The sequence below is a fragment of the Tamandua tetradactyla genome, chromosome 5, assembly GCF_023851605.1.
Source record: "Tamandua tetradactyla isolate mTamTet1 chromosome 5, mTamTet1.pri, whole genome shotgun sequence".
NCBI classification, from domain to species: Eukaryota; Metazoa; Chordata; class Mammalia; order Pilosa; family Myrmecophagidae; genus Tamandua; species Tamandua tetradactyla.
This window is the reverse complement of record NC_135331.1, coordinates 100,215,345-100,230,918: the sequence shown is the minus strand read 5'-3', so window position 1 is coordinate 100,230,918 and position 15,574 is coordinate 100,215,345. Positions and strand designations below refer to the sequence as shown.

The following is a 15,574-nucleotide window of genomic DNA, read 5'->3' as shown; positions in this document are numbered from 1 at the left end:
TACTTGAACTAATAAATTCTGCAAAGTGGCAGGATACAATATTAATGTACAAAAATAGGTAATGTTTCTATACAATTAGGTACTGACCTAACTGTGGAGACAATTAAGGAAAAAATTCTATTCAAAATAGCAACCAGAAGAATCAAGTATCTAGAAACAAGCTTAACCAGGGATGTCAAGGACTTGTACACAGAAAACTACAAAATATTGCTAAATGAAACCAAGGACGACTAAACTAGATGGAAAGACATTCCATGGATAGGAAGGATGAATGCTATCAAGATGTCAATTCTACCCAAATCAATCTACAGATTCAATGTAACACCAATCACAATTCCAACAAGCTACTCTGAAGACTTAGAAAAGCTAGTTATCAAATTTATCTGGAAGGGAAAGAGATCTTGAATAGCTAAAAATATACTAAAAAAGAAGAGCAAAGTGGGAGGACTAACACTTTCTGACTTTAAAGCTTACTATGAAACCACAGTATCAAAACAGCATGGTACTTGACCAATGGAATCGAATCAAGAGTACAGGGACAGACCACCAAATTTATGCTCAACTGACCTTCAATAAGGCCCTCAAATTCATTGAACTTGGACAGAAAAGTCTTTTCAATAAATGGACATGGGAGAACTGGATATCAATACCACCAAAGGAAAGAAAGAGGACCCCCTACCATATACCCTATACAAAAATGAATTCAAAATGGATTAAAGACCTAAATACAAGAGCTAGTACCATAAAATTCCTAGAAAAAACTACAAGGAAAGATCTTCAAGACCTAGTAATAGAAGGTAGCTTCTTAAAACTTTATACCCAAAGCACAAACAATAAAAGAAAAAACTGATAAATAGGTACTCCTTAAAATAAAAGGCCTCTGTGCCTCAAAGGATTTGTCAAAAAGGTGAAGAGGCAGCTAATTTGATGGGAGAAAATATTTGGAAACCACATAACCAATAATGGTTTGATTTTCTGTGTACATAAAGGAATTACACAACTCAACAACAAAAGAACAAACAACCCAATTATAAAATGGGCAAAAGATATGAACTGACATTTTTCTGAAGAGCAAATACAAATGATTAAAAAGCACATGAAGAGATGCTCGTCTTCATTAGCTATAAGGGAAATGCAAATCAAGACAACAATGAGATATTACCTCACACCTACTAAGAATGGCTGCTATTAAACAAATACAAAACTATAAATGTGGGAGAGGATGTGGAGAAATTAGAACACTTTTTCACTACTGGGGGAATGCATAATGGTATAGCTGCTGTGGAAGACAGTTTGGAGGTTCCTCAGAAAACTAAATATTGAGTTGCCCTATGACCTGGCAACACCAATACTTAGTATACACCCAGAAGAGCTTAAAGCGGTGACATGAACAGATACTTGTACACCGATGTTCATAGCAGCATTATTCACAATTGCCAAAAGATGGAAACAATCCAAGTGCCCATCAACAGACAAGTGGATGAACAAAATGTGGTATATACATATGATGGAATATTATGCAGCAGTAAGGCAAAATGAGGTCCTGAAGTATATGACAACATGCATGACCCCTGAGGACATAATGCTGAGTGAAATAAGTCAGACACAAAAGGATAGATAATGTATGATTTAGGCATTATGACTCTAGTAAAGGTCAACTCAAAGGTTTATGCTGTAGAATACATGGGACCTAGTGATACACAGAAGCAAGATGGGGGGAAGAATACCCAATGAGGTTGAACTTAAATGTAGGGGAATGGATAGAAGTGATGGCAGCTAATTAGTGGGGGGGGGGCTGCCATATTGCAGGTGAATGTGACTGAAAGGGGCTATAGAGTGCCATATATCCCACCGACTAATTCTATAATTATACATAAGTTCTCACATGAACTCCTCCAAAGGTGTGACCTTATATAAAGTGTTAATAATCGAGGGGTCAGGGGGGAAAACTAATATTTCATGCTATAGCCTGTAGTTAAAAGGAAGACAGCAACAGTATCACAGCAATACCAGAGGTAAATAATTGGGGGGAGTGAGAAGGACAAGAGATTAGGTAAGGTTTAGATTTGATATTTGGTGAGGCTGTGTATATCAGTTCTTTGTCTCTTTGGACCCACGAAAACTGTCTAAAATTGAGAGTGATACTGATTGTACAACCAAGTGAGGATGGACACCATAAGACAAGGTTTGTTTATTTCAGACATTATCCATGATGCCCAATAGGTGGAGGGGGCTGAAGGGTACAATGACTGAGAAGCCAAAAGGTGAACTGTGACATATATATAAATGAATGTAAGAGGGAAATTATGCGACTACAAAAAAGAATAATACCATGAGGCACGCAACAAACTGAATGAACCTTGGGAACAATGTGCTGTGTCAAGTATGCCAGAAACAAAAGAGCAAATACACTATGGTCTCATTCAGAAAATACTTATAAAAAATTGGAGCCTAAATTGCAAGCTCTTATAGCAGCTATACTTAGTCTGCAGTTGTAAGAGTATTTCTAGAATTTGAGACACAGAGCTATATGTAATTTCCTGGAATTTTGAATTTTGAGTACCTCTGTGATATCTAAGATTCAGAGTTGGAGCTTTGCAGTTCTGAAAGCGAGCAATACCGCATACAATAAACAAAAAAAAAAAAGGTCAGGTTTCAATTAGAGATAAAAATGAAGGTGATCTGGTTGGGAGTAAGGTAAATCAGAATACAGGACAAAAGATGATAGTGTATTTACTCTAGTGCTTCACCTACTGTATGAGACCAAAGGCAGAGAGATTCATTGTGTCTAGAACCTAAATTTTCTGCACCACAATCTAAATTATCCTGTCTCAAAACAAACAAACAAACAAACAAATAATTAATCCTGTCTGGATAGCTCATTAAAAAGAGCCAAACACAGAGGGACCAGAACAGGAAAAAGGTCTTGTAACTCTGAACAGCTTAATGTAATACCCGGAGACATCCTAGATTATGGTGGGCTGACAATTAAAAAGTATTGGTAAAGTCTCTTGAGGGACTGAAGGAAACATAAGGAACAATCAAACTTTCCCATATGGGAACCCCCTGGTGCTCTCTCAAATTTTAGGGACTCCCAAGAAAATATTCCAAACCCTTGTTTCAAGGCTTGCCCTCATGAAACTTATTTCTGTAGTGGAGAAGCTAAACTACTTATAATTAAGCCTAAGAGTTGCTTACCGGAAACCTCTTAAGTTGCTCAGATGTAGCCTCTCTCCCTCTAAGCCCATTTCTGCAAGTGAAATCATTATTCTACCCCCTATGTGAGACATGAAATCCAGGGGTGAAAGTCTCCCCAACAACTTTAGACATGACTCCCGAGGCTCTGGCACTGATGAATCAATAATGTTTTTTGAACCAAAAGGGGGAAAAGAAAAGCAACAAAACAAGATCTCAGTAGCTAAGAAAGTTCAAACAGAATCAAGAGGCTATTCTGGAGGCTACTCTTATTCAAGCTTCAGCTAGATATTGCTACTTGACAGTTTGCCAAACCCCAACCACAACACTCCTGTTAACTTTTAAGAACTCCTAGGGCTCTAACCAAGACTGTATAAGTTTCAAGCATTAAATTTACTTTCCTGAAACCCATTACACCCAGATGATTCCTAGGATAGATAAGTTCTGAAATGCAGAGTACCCAGCCTTTCCAAGGGTATCAACAAATTCCACCTCCCTCTCCTGTATTATCAACACCCTTTTTCAACACGAAAAAGTTAGAAAGGGCATAGCCCAAAGATCCTTATAGAGTGGGAAAAGGATCAAAGGAGAAGGAGGAGTTATAAAAGAGAAGACAGGATTTAACAAATGAGTATGACTGCTGAATCACTATATTGGTATTTCTTTTAGCCTCCAGTGTTTTGGAGCAGCTAGAAGGAAAAATCTGAAACTGTGGAGTGGTAAGTATACCTAACTACGAGATCAGTTCTGTAGCTGCCTGTTTGAAAATTATTTCTTTTTCTCTTTTTGAATATGTTATGTTTTACAATAAAAAATATTAAAAAACAAAACAAAACAGTAGCTTTCCTACATAGTAACCACAGCTAACTTAAAAATGTACCACAGGATCAAAAATATAAAATACATAACTTAATTTAAAAATGTGTAAGATTCATAACAAGAAAACTATAGAGCTGTTACTAAGAACAAAAAATAATACTTGAATAAATGAGGACAAGTTATGTTCCTAGATGGCAGTATTCAATATTGCAAAGATAACAGTTCTTATCAAATTAATCTACAAATACAGTGCTTTCTCAGTGAAAATTTCAGTGTGGTTTGGTAATTGGCAAACTGATTTTAGTTCATCTTAAAGAAAAAAGGTCTCAGAATAATTAAGAAAATTTAGAAAAGAATAATGAAAGGAGATTTAGCCCTGTAAGACAACAGAATGGAATATTAAGCTATAATTATTGAAATCATGTAGTACTGACACGGAAATGGACAAAAATATCAGTAAAACTGACTACACATGGAATTATCTCACAAGTTTCTCAAACTCAACCCTGATTTAACAAAACCATCACTTTCCCTCTCTACAAATCTTATTTATTCTTCAGCATTACCTGTAACTGACACAACATACACTCAGTTGCAAGAGAGAAACTACTGTCTTATACTTATACTTCTTATACTTCTCTGTCAAACTGAACATCCCTTCAGTTACTAAATCCAATGTCCCTCAACCTCCACATCTGATCAGTTGTGCAGATTTTACTACATAAATATCTCTCACAACTCTTATGTCCACTGTCACTGTCCCAGTTCAAATCACCACCAATTATTATCTGGATTCTTGCATTAGCTTCTATTTAGCTTCCCCACTCTCACTCTTACCCTCTGCCAGTTCATTCTATAAATTACAAACATGATCTTCATTTTTTAAAAAATATTTTTATCAACAAATTTCCACACACATACAGCCCATACATGAACAAGATGATCTTTTAAAATGACAAAAGTGATGTTGTACGTACCCCTTAGAACTTTTTAATGTCCTCCTGTGCTTTTAGAATAAAAACCAAAATCCTTAATTTTGGTACAAAATAATATTTCATTAAAGGGCAGAAAGACTTCAGACAGCTTTGAATGCACTAGAACATATCCTTGAACATAAAATAATCTTGTGAAAAGCAAGTAAAAAAAAAACAAAAAAACCTGGAAAATAAATGTTATTACTAAAACTTAATGCTCTTAAGTTTTAAGAGCTTTTAACCCTATAAAATGTGGCCTCTGTCTACATTCCTGATCTCATTTTACTCCATGTTTGAGAATCTTCAACGTTATTGGCTCCTCCCTACTTTAGTCCCTCTACATGGGCACCCCTCCTCTCCCTTCTTCCCATTCCCTGAATAAGGTACTTATTATATTCTCTTAAAGCACCCTTTTCTTCAGTTTTCATTATATTAAACTCATTTATGTGAGTTTACATTCCATGAGGATGGGGTCCACATCTGTTTCCATTCAACACGACATTCCTAAAGCCTAGAACTGCGCCCAATAAATAAGATGCATTCAGTAACTATTTGTTGAGTAAATTAAATATGAATTTTAACTACTATATGGTATTTAAATATAGTGATGCTTTCAGGAGCAACTAGTGATGTTGTATAAAAGACCACTCAATCATCGTGATTTAATTGCCTTAGCTACCTCTTTCCTTACCCCACTGGGGTAGGGGTGGCAGAGTGGTAGTTCCTCAGTATGTAAGATGGTGTACAATCTGTTGAGTCTAACATGGACCAATCAGCTTAATTTTAACTTAGCAGTCTAAAACCTCAGGGAAATACTAAGAAAAAGTAAGGATTAAGAGCTTTTTAACAGCAATTTTAATAACAAGAAGCTTTTTCCAGTTTTTTTTGTTTGTTTTTCTTACCCCCAGATTACTTTGGTATTCAAGGATATTTTCTAGTATGGTTGAAGGTATCTGAAATCTGACTGCCCATTAAGGAAAATATTACTTTGTTTTGAAATATACACATCTTAGTTCTCTATTATTTTAAGACTTTACTTTTGTTAATGGAAAACAAGAAAATTCTTCTTAATATTTCAGTACTTACAAGTGAAGGAACTGTGAATATCTGTACCGAGAGGTCTGTGATTGAAAACTCTCTGTCGTGGTCATCTGTCACATAATCATTCTGCAAACGCTCATAGTTCTATTAAGAAGGCAAAAAAAGGCAAGGAGTGCCAGCTATCAGTTACAAAGAAAAAGGCAAGCACTACTCACCAGAGTAGGTGCAGTGAAGAACTGGACAGACAGAGCAGTCACCGATACTGCTCGCTCGTGATCATCCTCCATAAAATCTCTCTGCAACTGCTGGTAATTCTAAACAACAAGGGGAGATTCACCTCTAATCCACATTGACCAAATGTTTAAGGATTATAACGAAAAGTCAGTGTTGGAGGAAGTCAATGAGATAATACTGCTACGAGAAGAATAACTGAAAAGATTTCTAACAATTAAACCATACAAATATTGATTTAGGGAGCCCCAAAAGGAAGTAACAGCTACTAAAATTCTGAAATGACACTGTACACTGGTGGGAATGAACCACAGCTGTTACACTGTCTCATTACTTTTAGATGCATATCATAATCACCTGGGTGGCTCTTTCAACTTACACATGCTTGTGCTCCACTCTTGGTGAATGTGCTTCAGTAAACTTGAGAATGGAACAAAACATGCATTTTGAAAGAGTTCCCCAAATGAGTCACACATGGTTCCTTGGTTAAGACCCCCTAATTCAGGCAAATAAGCAGTTAGCTTAATTTCATGCTGCTAAAAGGGAGAAGAACATAATTAACCACCATCAACCTAGAGTTCATGATTCCTAAATCGGAATCCATATACAAATGTCAACTTAAGATTAATTTTTCCTCACACAAATTTTAATAGGAACAATACTAAAATTTGATAATGGTGTAGGTTTAAATTTTTCATTTACCATTTCATGCCACTTTTTTTTTTTTTTTTTGCGTGGGCAGGTACTGGAAATCGAACCGGGTCTCCAGCATGGCAGATGAGAACTCTGCCACTGTGACACCACTGCCTTTTGAATTAAACAAAGGGAAAGGTACAAGGCATAGATGGATATCATATTATCATGAGAGGTGATGAGCAAGAAAAGAACAAAGTCCCACTTTTTATTCTATTTTATTGATAAAAGATAAAAACATCATTTATGAAGTTTATCAGAACCTAAAATTAAGACACTAACATCTTATTATTAGTTGCTAATTTTATGAAGCCAGGATATAATCACGGACTATACAGGTCTTCTTTATATAACCCAACTATTTTGTTACTCTTCAAAATTGAGATAACACTTACGTTTGCAAATCGAATAGCAAACAATTTCTTGTATTTCAAATCCATAAGTAGACTGCTCATGAACAACTGATGATACACACTCCTAGCACCTGTTAAGAAAAATAACAGGATATATAGAGACATTCCAAACAAGCAAAAAATTACATTTTCAAAGTTTTTGGGTAGAAGTCTCAAGAGCAAACATTTCATATGTTCATTAGTAAAAAATACTTGCAACCTGCTACTTATAAATTCAGCTTTCCTAAAATATAATTCCTTAACAAAACATGAATATAGAAAAAAATGAAATACATTCACTCTGTTACATGTTTAATTCTTAAAGGTTGTATAATTTCTTGGATCCTCCCCCAATTTTTTTCAAAGAATGAGACTACTAATTTTTGGAAATAATAATAGATGCCAATTTATATGAAATAATTATATGCTAATTTTTGAAAATAAAACAAAACAAAAAAACCCCTGAATTTTAACATCTCAATTACCTAAACAGGTTCCCACATATCTTAAAAGTAGTTAAGAGATTCACCTTTCCACAGCTTGGAATCACTAAGCATTAGTCTATCCACAAGAGAAGAGTTTTCACCATCTGGCCCTTCTTGTAAACCAACTTGACATAAAATCCGGCGAAGACCATCTGATAACAGGAAGAAAAGTAGTCATGCAATAGCAATTTCAAATATCAAAATAAAGTGAGTATTTAGCAGAGTTTTAGATGTTTTATAAAAGGTCAAATTTTATTCAGAAAAAGTAAATATTTAAACTATTTTATTAATATTTTTACAAAAGAGGAGAAAAATTTTGAATTTCTTGCACTATACACTAAACTTGACTCCAGAATGCTGAAATATATGCTGCAGAAAGGCAATGAATGACCTTTTATCTTTAAAGAATATAATTAAAGGAGAAAGCATCCCAAACCACTGAAATAAGTATCTTTAAACACTTATGGTAATTAAAACAGATTATAGTAAATTATACATCCCATGAAAACCAAAGGTAAGTATAACATAAAATTGTGCTAAAAGTTAAAAGAAAGAATACATGATCTCTGTACTATATTTACCAGCGCTCGCTCTTAATGCTATGCTAAATGTTCTTCATTCACAAACAAAAATTCACTGAGCACCAACTACTTGAGAGGCCCTGGAAAGCAAGTACCTCTATTTTCTAAATGCTAAACTTGCAAAAAAAAAGTTCTTCAAATATTAATATAAGCATTAAGATGACCAAAACTTAAACTTTTAATTCCATGCTTTATAATTTAAATCACTATTTCAGTCTTCTTCAAGCAGCAAAATAATCAGAAAAAAATGAAGTAACTCTTAAATTGTTACCAAATAGAAATCATTTAAGAGACTAAAGAAAAAGCTTATATAATAAGTACTAAATAACAGATGTTAAATTCTTCAAATTATTAGCGATGAGTATCCTTAAGAAAATTTCCAGTAGAAAATGCTTCCATTATACTATTCACTGACACTACACATGGCAACCAGGTGTCCAACGGAAAAAGCCAAAACTAAAAAAAAAAGGAGCCAAGAAAAATAACTGAAAAGACATCTGAAAGGCAAACAGCTTGCAGTCAATATTAGCACCAGCTTTTATGTACCTACCTGAATATCCAATAATACTTCCCAGCCAAGACAAAAGTTTCAAACCAAAATTCTGGTGTGCGACAATAGATGAATGCATAACTTGAACTTTGAGTGGCTTTGTCTGTCGACTGGTATTTCTCTTAAAAAGAAATGGCAGGATGAAAAAACAAACTTAAAAAGGCTATTTTATTGGAAGAAAAAGGTTAACATTTTAATTTTTTTTTCAAGAGTCTTTAATATGTATTCAATTTTGTAGAAAAACGCAAACACCTTTATTGTTAATATTTACATTCAGTTCTTCAATGAAGTTGGCAAAAAATTCTAAGAATTTTTATACATATTTATAAAAATTTCAAGAATATGATCCTTATTACTTGTGTAAAGTACAAACTGTTTAAAAAAGACTAAAAGCCAGTGAATGTAGAAGTGGAAGGGGAAGAGAAAAACATTGACAACAGATCATTGGAATTTTCTTCTTCCCAAATATCTATAATATTACATGTACTACTGTTTTCAGCATAGTTTGTAAAGCCTAAAAATTCTGATTTTTCTTCACTGGTCTAAAATAAGTCCAGTAAAGATTGCACTGGTGAACTACAAATTCTGTTTTCTTCTTGTGTAGCAAGAAACTCTGTTCTTTTATCTGATCCCACATTTGGTTCCAGATTTTCTTTCTTATTTCTTCCTAATATTTTCACTTTCCGATGGATTTTACCAGAAGGTAAACTATCCATATTCTTGGTGTCACAATCATTTGTTTCCATGAGAGGGCTGTGGGATGGAGTATTTGCCTGAATTGTTAGGTAATCTTGTGAACTGTTTATTGCTATCAGACCAGAACCACAACCAAATGTTGAATTAAGGTCCTTTTCCTTCAGATCCTTTGCTGCAAAAGTCACAGAATCTGACTTCTGCTTCAGTTGGGATGCACTATTAATGAAATCAGAATATTGTATAGCTGCCCGTAGCCCACATGGACAGTCATTTGCCCTTAGTTCTTCTAAGTCACTTTCATTTATGATGCATTTATGTTCAGAAACATCAATAATGCATCCTTGATTATTTTCATGTGAAGATAACGGCATAAAAGTCTGTTTTATGTCATTTTCAGCTGGATTTAATATGGAATATTTGTTAGTCTTTTTCTCAAGTTCTCTCAGTTCACTACAAGGGCAGGGGGTGGGTTTTGAAATAAACATAAATTTATGTTCAGGTTCTTGGGGCTCTTTACATAGGAAATTTTGCTTGATCATCTGCACAACTTTATTTTCCCTGAGGTCCTTCTGAGAAATATACTGCAATTCTAGGTGCTCTCTTGGTTTAGTCTTCTTTGCAGTAACAGGAGAAAGGGATCCAACACTGTATTTTATTCTTTTCTGTTTAGGCATGTTCCTTTCATATTCCACAAAATCAAAAACCAAGTTAGATACAATATCATCAACAACTTGATACCGGTTACTCTGTGCAAAGTTTCTGTGTTGCTCAGTTAGAAGATGAGTTTCGAGATCTTCGTATTTCTGCAAGCAACATTCACAGTATCCTTTTTTTTTTTCTCTCTTTCAAATGGAGTTGAATTGGGGTACCACCATATTTATCACCATCAGTTTGGATTCTTAGTTTAACCTGATTTTGCTTGTGGATGACAGATGGTTTATCCACATCAAATGGACTACAGGGTTTCTGAACAGAATGATTTATAAAAGGCATGTTGGTCAACTGAAGATAAAATGGCCTATAAAGTTGAGTCTATCTTCCACCTTTACAAAAGGCTTTTTCAGTCGACCTGTTCTTGTTTTCTGTGCAGTAGCTCTTTTCCCCACATCTCTTACAGAAGTGTTTGATTTCTTGAGTAAATACAACTCTTTTTCCTTTTGTTCAATGTAGTATCTAATGTCATCAATATGAAGAATTTTTACTCCCCATGATAAGGCATTTGATAATATACTATTTGAAGGAATAAAATCATGGTCCTTGATAGCTTTTTCAACTAATAACTTTCCTCTGCTTAAGCACACTGAGTCTGGAGCCTTAAATGAGCTTCCATCGTGGGTGGGATGAGGTGAAGTTGTTTCTGCAGTATACACAGATTTTGGACTTGGTACAGGAGAAATTCTACCCAAGGATTGTGCAAATTTAGCTTCCTTTTTATTTGAAATAAGATGACTGATATCTTTGCTGAGAAATTCTTCAACTCGCCCTCCAAGATCTTTAATGTCTTTTTGCAGTTTTTCAGATATTGTGACAGAAGGTAAGTCCAGGTAAAATACTTTTCCCCAAAGTGGCTTATATTTGGATTTTTCTGGTTTGTTGTTATCAGTTTTCAGAGACTTCAAAGAGGGTCTGTTTTTTTCATTTTTGACTTGGATTCCACCCTGAAAATGTCCTTTGCTATGAATCCTCATGGCTCCGGAGTTTATGGCAGCCGCCCGGCACCTACATACTGGGTCTGGAGAGGGTGTCGCGCCGGGCGGCCGCGAAAACACAGCTCCCCGGGTCTGCTAACAAGCCAGCTGCAACATTTTAATTTAATATAAACACATCGTAATCATCATAGGAGGGTTTTTCATGTATGTGTGTAACACCACTTTCTTGCCTTACTTGATTTGATGCAGATCCTAATTTTCTAAGAGGCTTTAACTAATTGTTAGGATTCTTAGAAAAAAGTAAGAAGACAGTTTATGAATACCCTGAATCTTCAATTCCATTTTGAAAATTTGCCCAACTATTAGTTTTTGTCTTTTTTTTTTGTATGCTGTATGCCGGGGGATACATTTCATTCTTTTTTCTATGTGAGTATCTGTTATTGCAGCATCATTTGTTGAATTTTTGTTTGGTTGGTTTTTTGTTTGTTTGTTTTTGGAAAGTGCATGGGCCCTGAATGGAACCCAGGTCTCCTGCATGGCAGGTGAGAATTCTACCACTGAACTACCCTTGCACCACACCCAACCAAAAGATTTTTTTTTAATTGTTTTTACTGTATACTATAACATATATATAAAGCAAAGAAAGAAAAAGGTATTAGTTTTCAAAGTACTCTTCAACATGACAGATCCTAGAGTCTGTCATGGGCTACCATACCATCATCTCAGATTTTTCCTTCTAGGTACTCCTGAATATAGGAGGTTAGAACAAATAAATATTTTTTTATCATCACAATTGGCTTTTTTTTTTTTTTTTGTGAAAAATAATATATATACAAAACAGCAATAAATTTCAAAGCACAGTGCAACAATTAGTTGTAGAACAGATTTCAGAATTTGGTATGGATTATAATTCTACAATTTCAGGTTTTTATTTCTAGCTGCTTTATATACTGGAGACCAAAAGAAATATCAATTTTTAAAAAAATATTTTTATTAAGACAACAACATATAAACATTCTTAACATACAAACATGGTATACAATCAGTGGCTCACGATGTCGTCACATAGTTGTATATTCATCACCATGATCATTTTCTTGAACATTTGTATCACTCCAAAAAAAGAAAAAAGAAAAAAGAAAAAACTCATATACACCATTCCCTTCACCCCTCCCTCTCACTAACCACTAGTTATTTCAATCTACCCAGTTTATTTGAACCTTTGTTCTCCCTATTTGTTTTTATCCATATTTTTCACTCATCTGTCCATACCCTAGTTAAAAGGAGCATCAGACACAGGGTTTTCACAATCACACAGTCACACTGTAAAAACTATATAATTATAAAATCATCTTCAAGAAACAAGGCTACTGGAACACAGCTCCACAGTCAGGTACTTCCCTCCTGCCACTCCATTACACCATAAACTAAAAAGGGGATATCTATATAATGTGTAAGAATAACTCCCAGGATAACCTCTCAACTTTGTTTGAAATCTCTCAGCCATTGACACTTTATTTAGTCTCATTTCTCTCTTTTCCCTTTTGGTAAAGAAGGTTTTCTCAATTCCTTGATGCTGGGTCCCATCTCATTCCAGGATTTCTGTCCCACATTGCCAGGGAGGTTTATGCCCCTGGGAGTTATGTCCTACTAGAGAGCAGGGCCACATCTGAGCAACAAAGAGGTTCTCTGGGGGTGACTCGTAGGCCTAATTTTAAGTAGGCTTAGCCTATCCTTTGGAGGAATAAGTTTCATATGGACAAACCCCAAGATCAAGGGTTTGGCCTATTGATTTGATTCTCCCCACTCCTCTTTTTTTTCTTCTGATTATTTTGTTTATTTTTAACTTAGAGGTTTAGATTCTTTTTATTTATTTATTTGCTTTAAAAAAAATAACGTACAAAAAAGCAATGAGTTTAAAAGCACAGCACAACAATTAGTTATAGAACAGATTTCAGAACTTAGTATGAGTTACCATTCCACAATTTTAGGTTTTTATTTCTAGCTGCTCTAAGATACTAGAGACTCAAAGAAATATCAATTTAATGATTCAGCAGTCATATTCATTTGTTATTCACAATGGACGGAGGTGGCCTAAGGGTACAACAACTGAGGAACGGAAGGGGGAACTATGGTGTATACATACAATGGACTATTAAGCCCTGGATGCTGCAAGAAGGAATGAAATTGTAAGGTGTGCAACTAGATGAATGAAGCTTAAAAATTGTATGTTCAATGAACTGTCAGGAGCAAAAAGTCAAATATTATCATGTCTCAATCATACGGACAAACTAGAATATAAAAACTCAGTGAACTGAAGTCGACAGCATGGGTTATCAGGCTGGGGATTATTGTAATGAGTCCCAGATTGCAAACTCTTTCAGCAGTCACATATATTCAGGAGGTGTAATTGTTAATTCTAAATTCTGAGATACTATGCTGTTTTATATAACCTGGTCTTTCTCAGAAACTTCGGGTATTTATGTGATACCTGAGACACAGAATCAGAGCTCTGAAGCTAAGACAGTCAGCAGTACCCCATACCAGAATGGATTAAAAAGGTAGAAAAGTGGTAAGACATTGAGTAGAGATATGAATGAACCTGATCTGGACATAACTAAGGTAGATCAGAAGACTGAGTAAAGGATGATAATGTACATATAAAATTTCAACTTCTGCATGTGACTAAAGAGAGAGATATTTATTTGGTGCATAATTTATATTTTTCGTAGTGTATTTCCTAATTTAATTATATGGCCAATTTAGTTGAACACCATAAATACAGGAATCTTGAATAAGGCATGAGACTTTATCAGTTTGTCCAGGTTAGTGTGATGCCCAGACAAATCCCAGAGTGATCTGGACAGTGAATAAAGATCCTGTATTTGCAGAGTCTCCTTAGAGGAATGGGGAGAAAGGGGGAAAGATTCAACTTCCCCATGTGGATAATTTCTGAAACTCTTGCAAGAGTTTGGGGACAACCAAATCAAAAGGCTGAACCCCTGATATTAGGCTTTGCCCCTATGAAAATTATTCCTGCAAAGGATAGGCTAACCCTACTTAAAAACAGGCCTAAGAGTCACCCCAGAGAACTTCTTTTGTTGCTCAGATGTGGGCTCTCTATACCAACATGGCAAGGGAACCCACTACCCTCCCTTCCTACGTGGACATGACTCTCAGAGGTGTGCATCTCCCTGGCAACATGAAGCTCATCAAGTTGAACTGGTATGATTGAAAGCCATAAGTACTTGGAATCTCAGGTAGGACATGAGATTTTGTTGGTTTGTCCAAGTGATGCCCCAATGAATCTCAGAGTGATTCGATCAGTGAGTGGAAATGTATTTGCAAAGCCCCCTTCAGGGAATGGTGAGAACGGGGAGACATTCAACTTCCCCAAGTTGAATTCTTGATATTCTCACAAGCAGTGTGGACAACCAAAGCTATAGGCTGAGCCCCCAGTCTTGGAGTTTGTTCATATGAAACTTAACCCCACAAAGGATAGGTCAAGTCCACTTAAAATCTAGGCCTAAGAGTCACCCCCAAGAGAGCCTCTTTTGTTGCTCAGATGTGGCCTCTCTCTCCAGCCAACACAATAAGCAATCTCACCACCCTCTCCCTGTCTACGTGGGACATGACTCCCAGGGGTGTGGACCTTCCTGGAAATGTGGGACAGAGATCCTGGAATGAGCTGAGACTCAGCATCAAGGGATTGAAAAAAACCCTAGAATGAGCTGAGAATTAACATCAAGGGATTGAGAGAACCTTCTCGACGAAAAGGGGCAAGAGTGAAATGAGACAAAGTGTCAATGGCTGAGAGATTCCAAACAGAGTCGAGAGGTTATCCTGGAGGTTATTCTTACGCATTAAGTAGATATCACCTTGTTATTCAAGATGTAGTGGAGAGGCTGGAGGGAAGTGCCTGAAAATGTAGAGTTGTGTTCCAGTAGCCATGTTTCTTGATGATGATTAAACAATGATATAGCTTTCACAATGTGACTCTATGATTGTGAAACCCTTGTGTCTGATGCTCCTTTTATCTACCTTGTCAACAGACGAGTAGAACATATGGAATAAAAATAAATAATAGGGGGAACAAATGTTAAACTTAGTTTGAAATGCTAGGGATAGATGAAAGCAAGGGGTGAGGGGTATGGTATGTATAATCTTTTTTTTTCTGTTATCGTTTTATTTCTTTTTCTGTTGTCTTTTTATCGCTTTTTCTAAATCGATGCAAATGTTCTAAAAAATGATGAATATGCAACTATGTG

At 35.6% G+C, this 15,574-nt stretch overlaps 1 protein-coding gene and 1 pseudogene across 6 annotated transcripts in view; both read right to left on the bottom strand.

The window, feature by feature from the left end:
• UBR2 (ubiquitin protein ligase E3 component n-recognin 2) overlaps nt 1-15,574 on the bottom strand; it is a 165,647-nt gene that overhangs the window by 83,165 nt on the left and 66,908 nt on the right. For 5 of the 6 annotated variants that reach the window (XM_077161822.1, XM_077161821.1, XM_077161820.1 and 2 more), the window contains exons 8-11: nt 8,962-9,082; nt 7,875-7,982; nt 7,349-7,437; nt 6,075-6,173 (exon numbers count right to left, since the gene is read on the bottom strand). In XM_077161822.1, coding sequence (XP_077017937.1) covers nt 6,075-6,173; nt 7,349-7,437; nt 7,875-7,982; nt 8,962-9,082 — 417 coding nt within the window. Of the gene's footprint in view, nt 1-6,074; nt 6,174-6,244; nt 6,344-7,348; nt 7,438-7,874; nt 7,983-8,961; nt 9,083-15,574 lie in introns of all 6 variants that reach the window. The other variant, XM_077161818.1, reaches the window with a different exon arrangement.
• On the bottom strand, nt 9,119-15,068 carry LOC143684657 (protein DBF4 homolog A pseudogene; annotated as a pseudogene).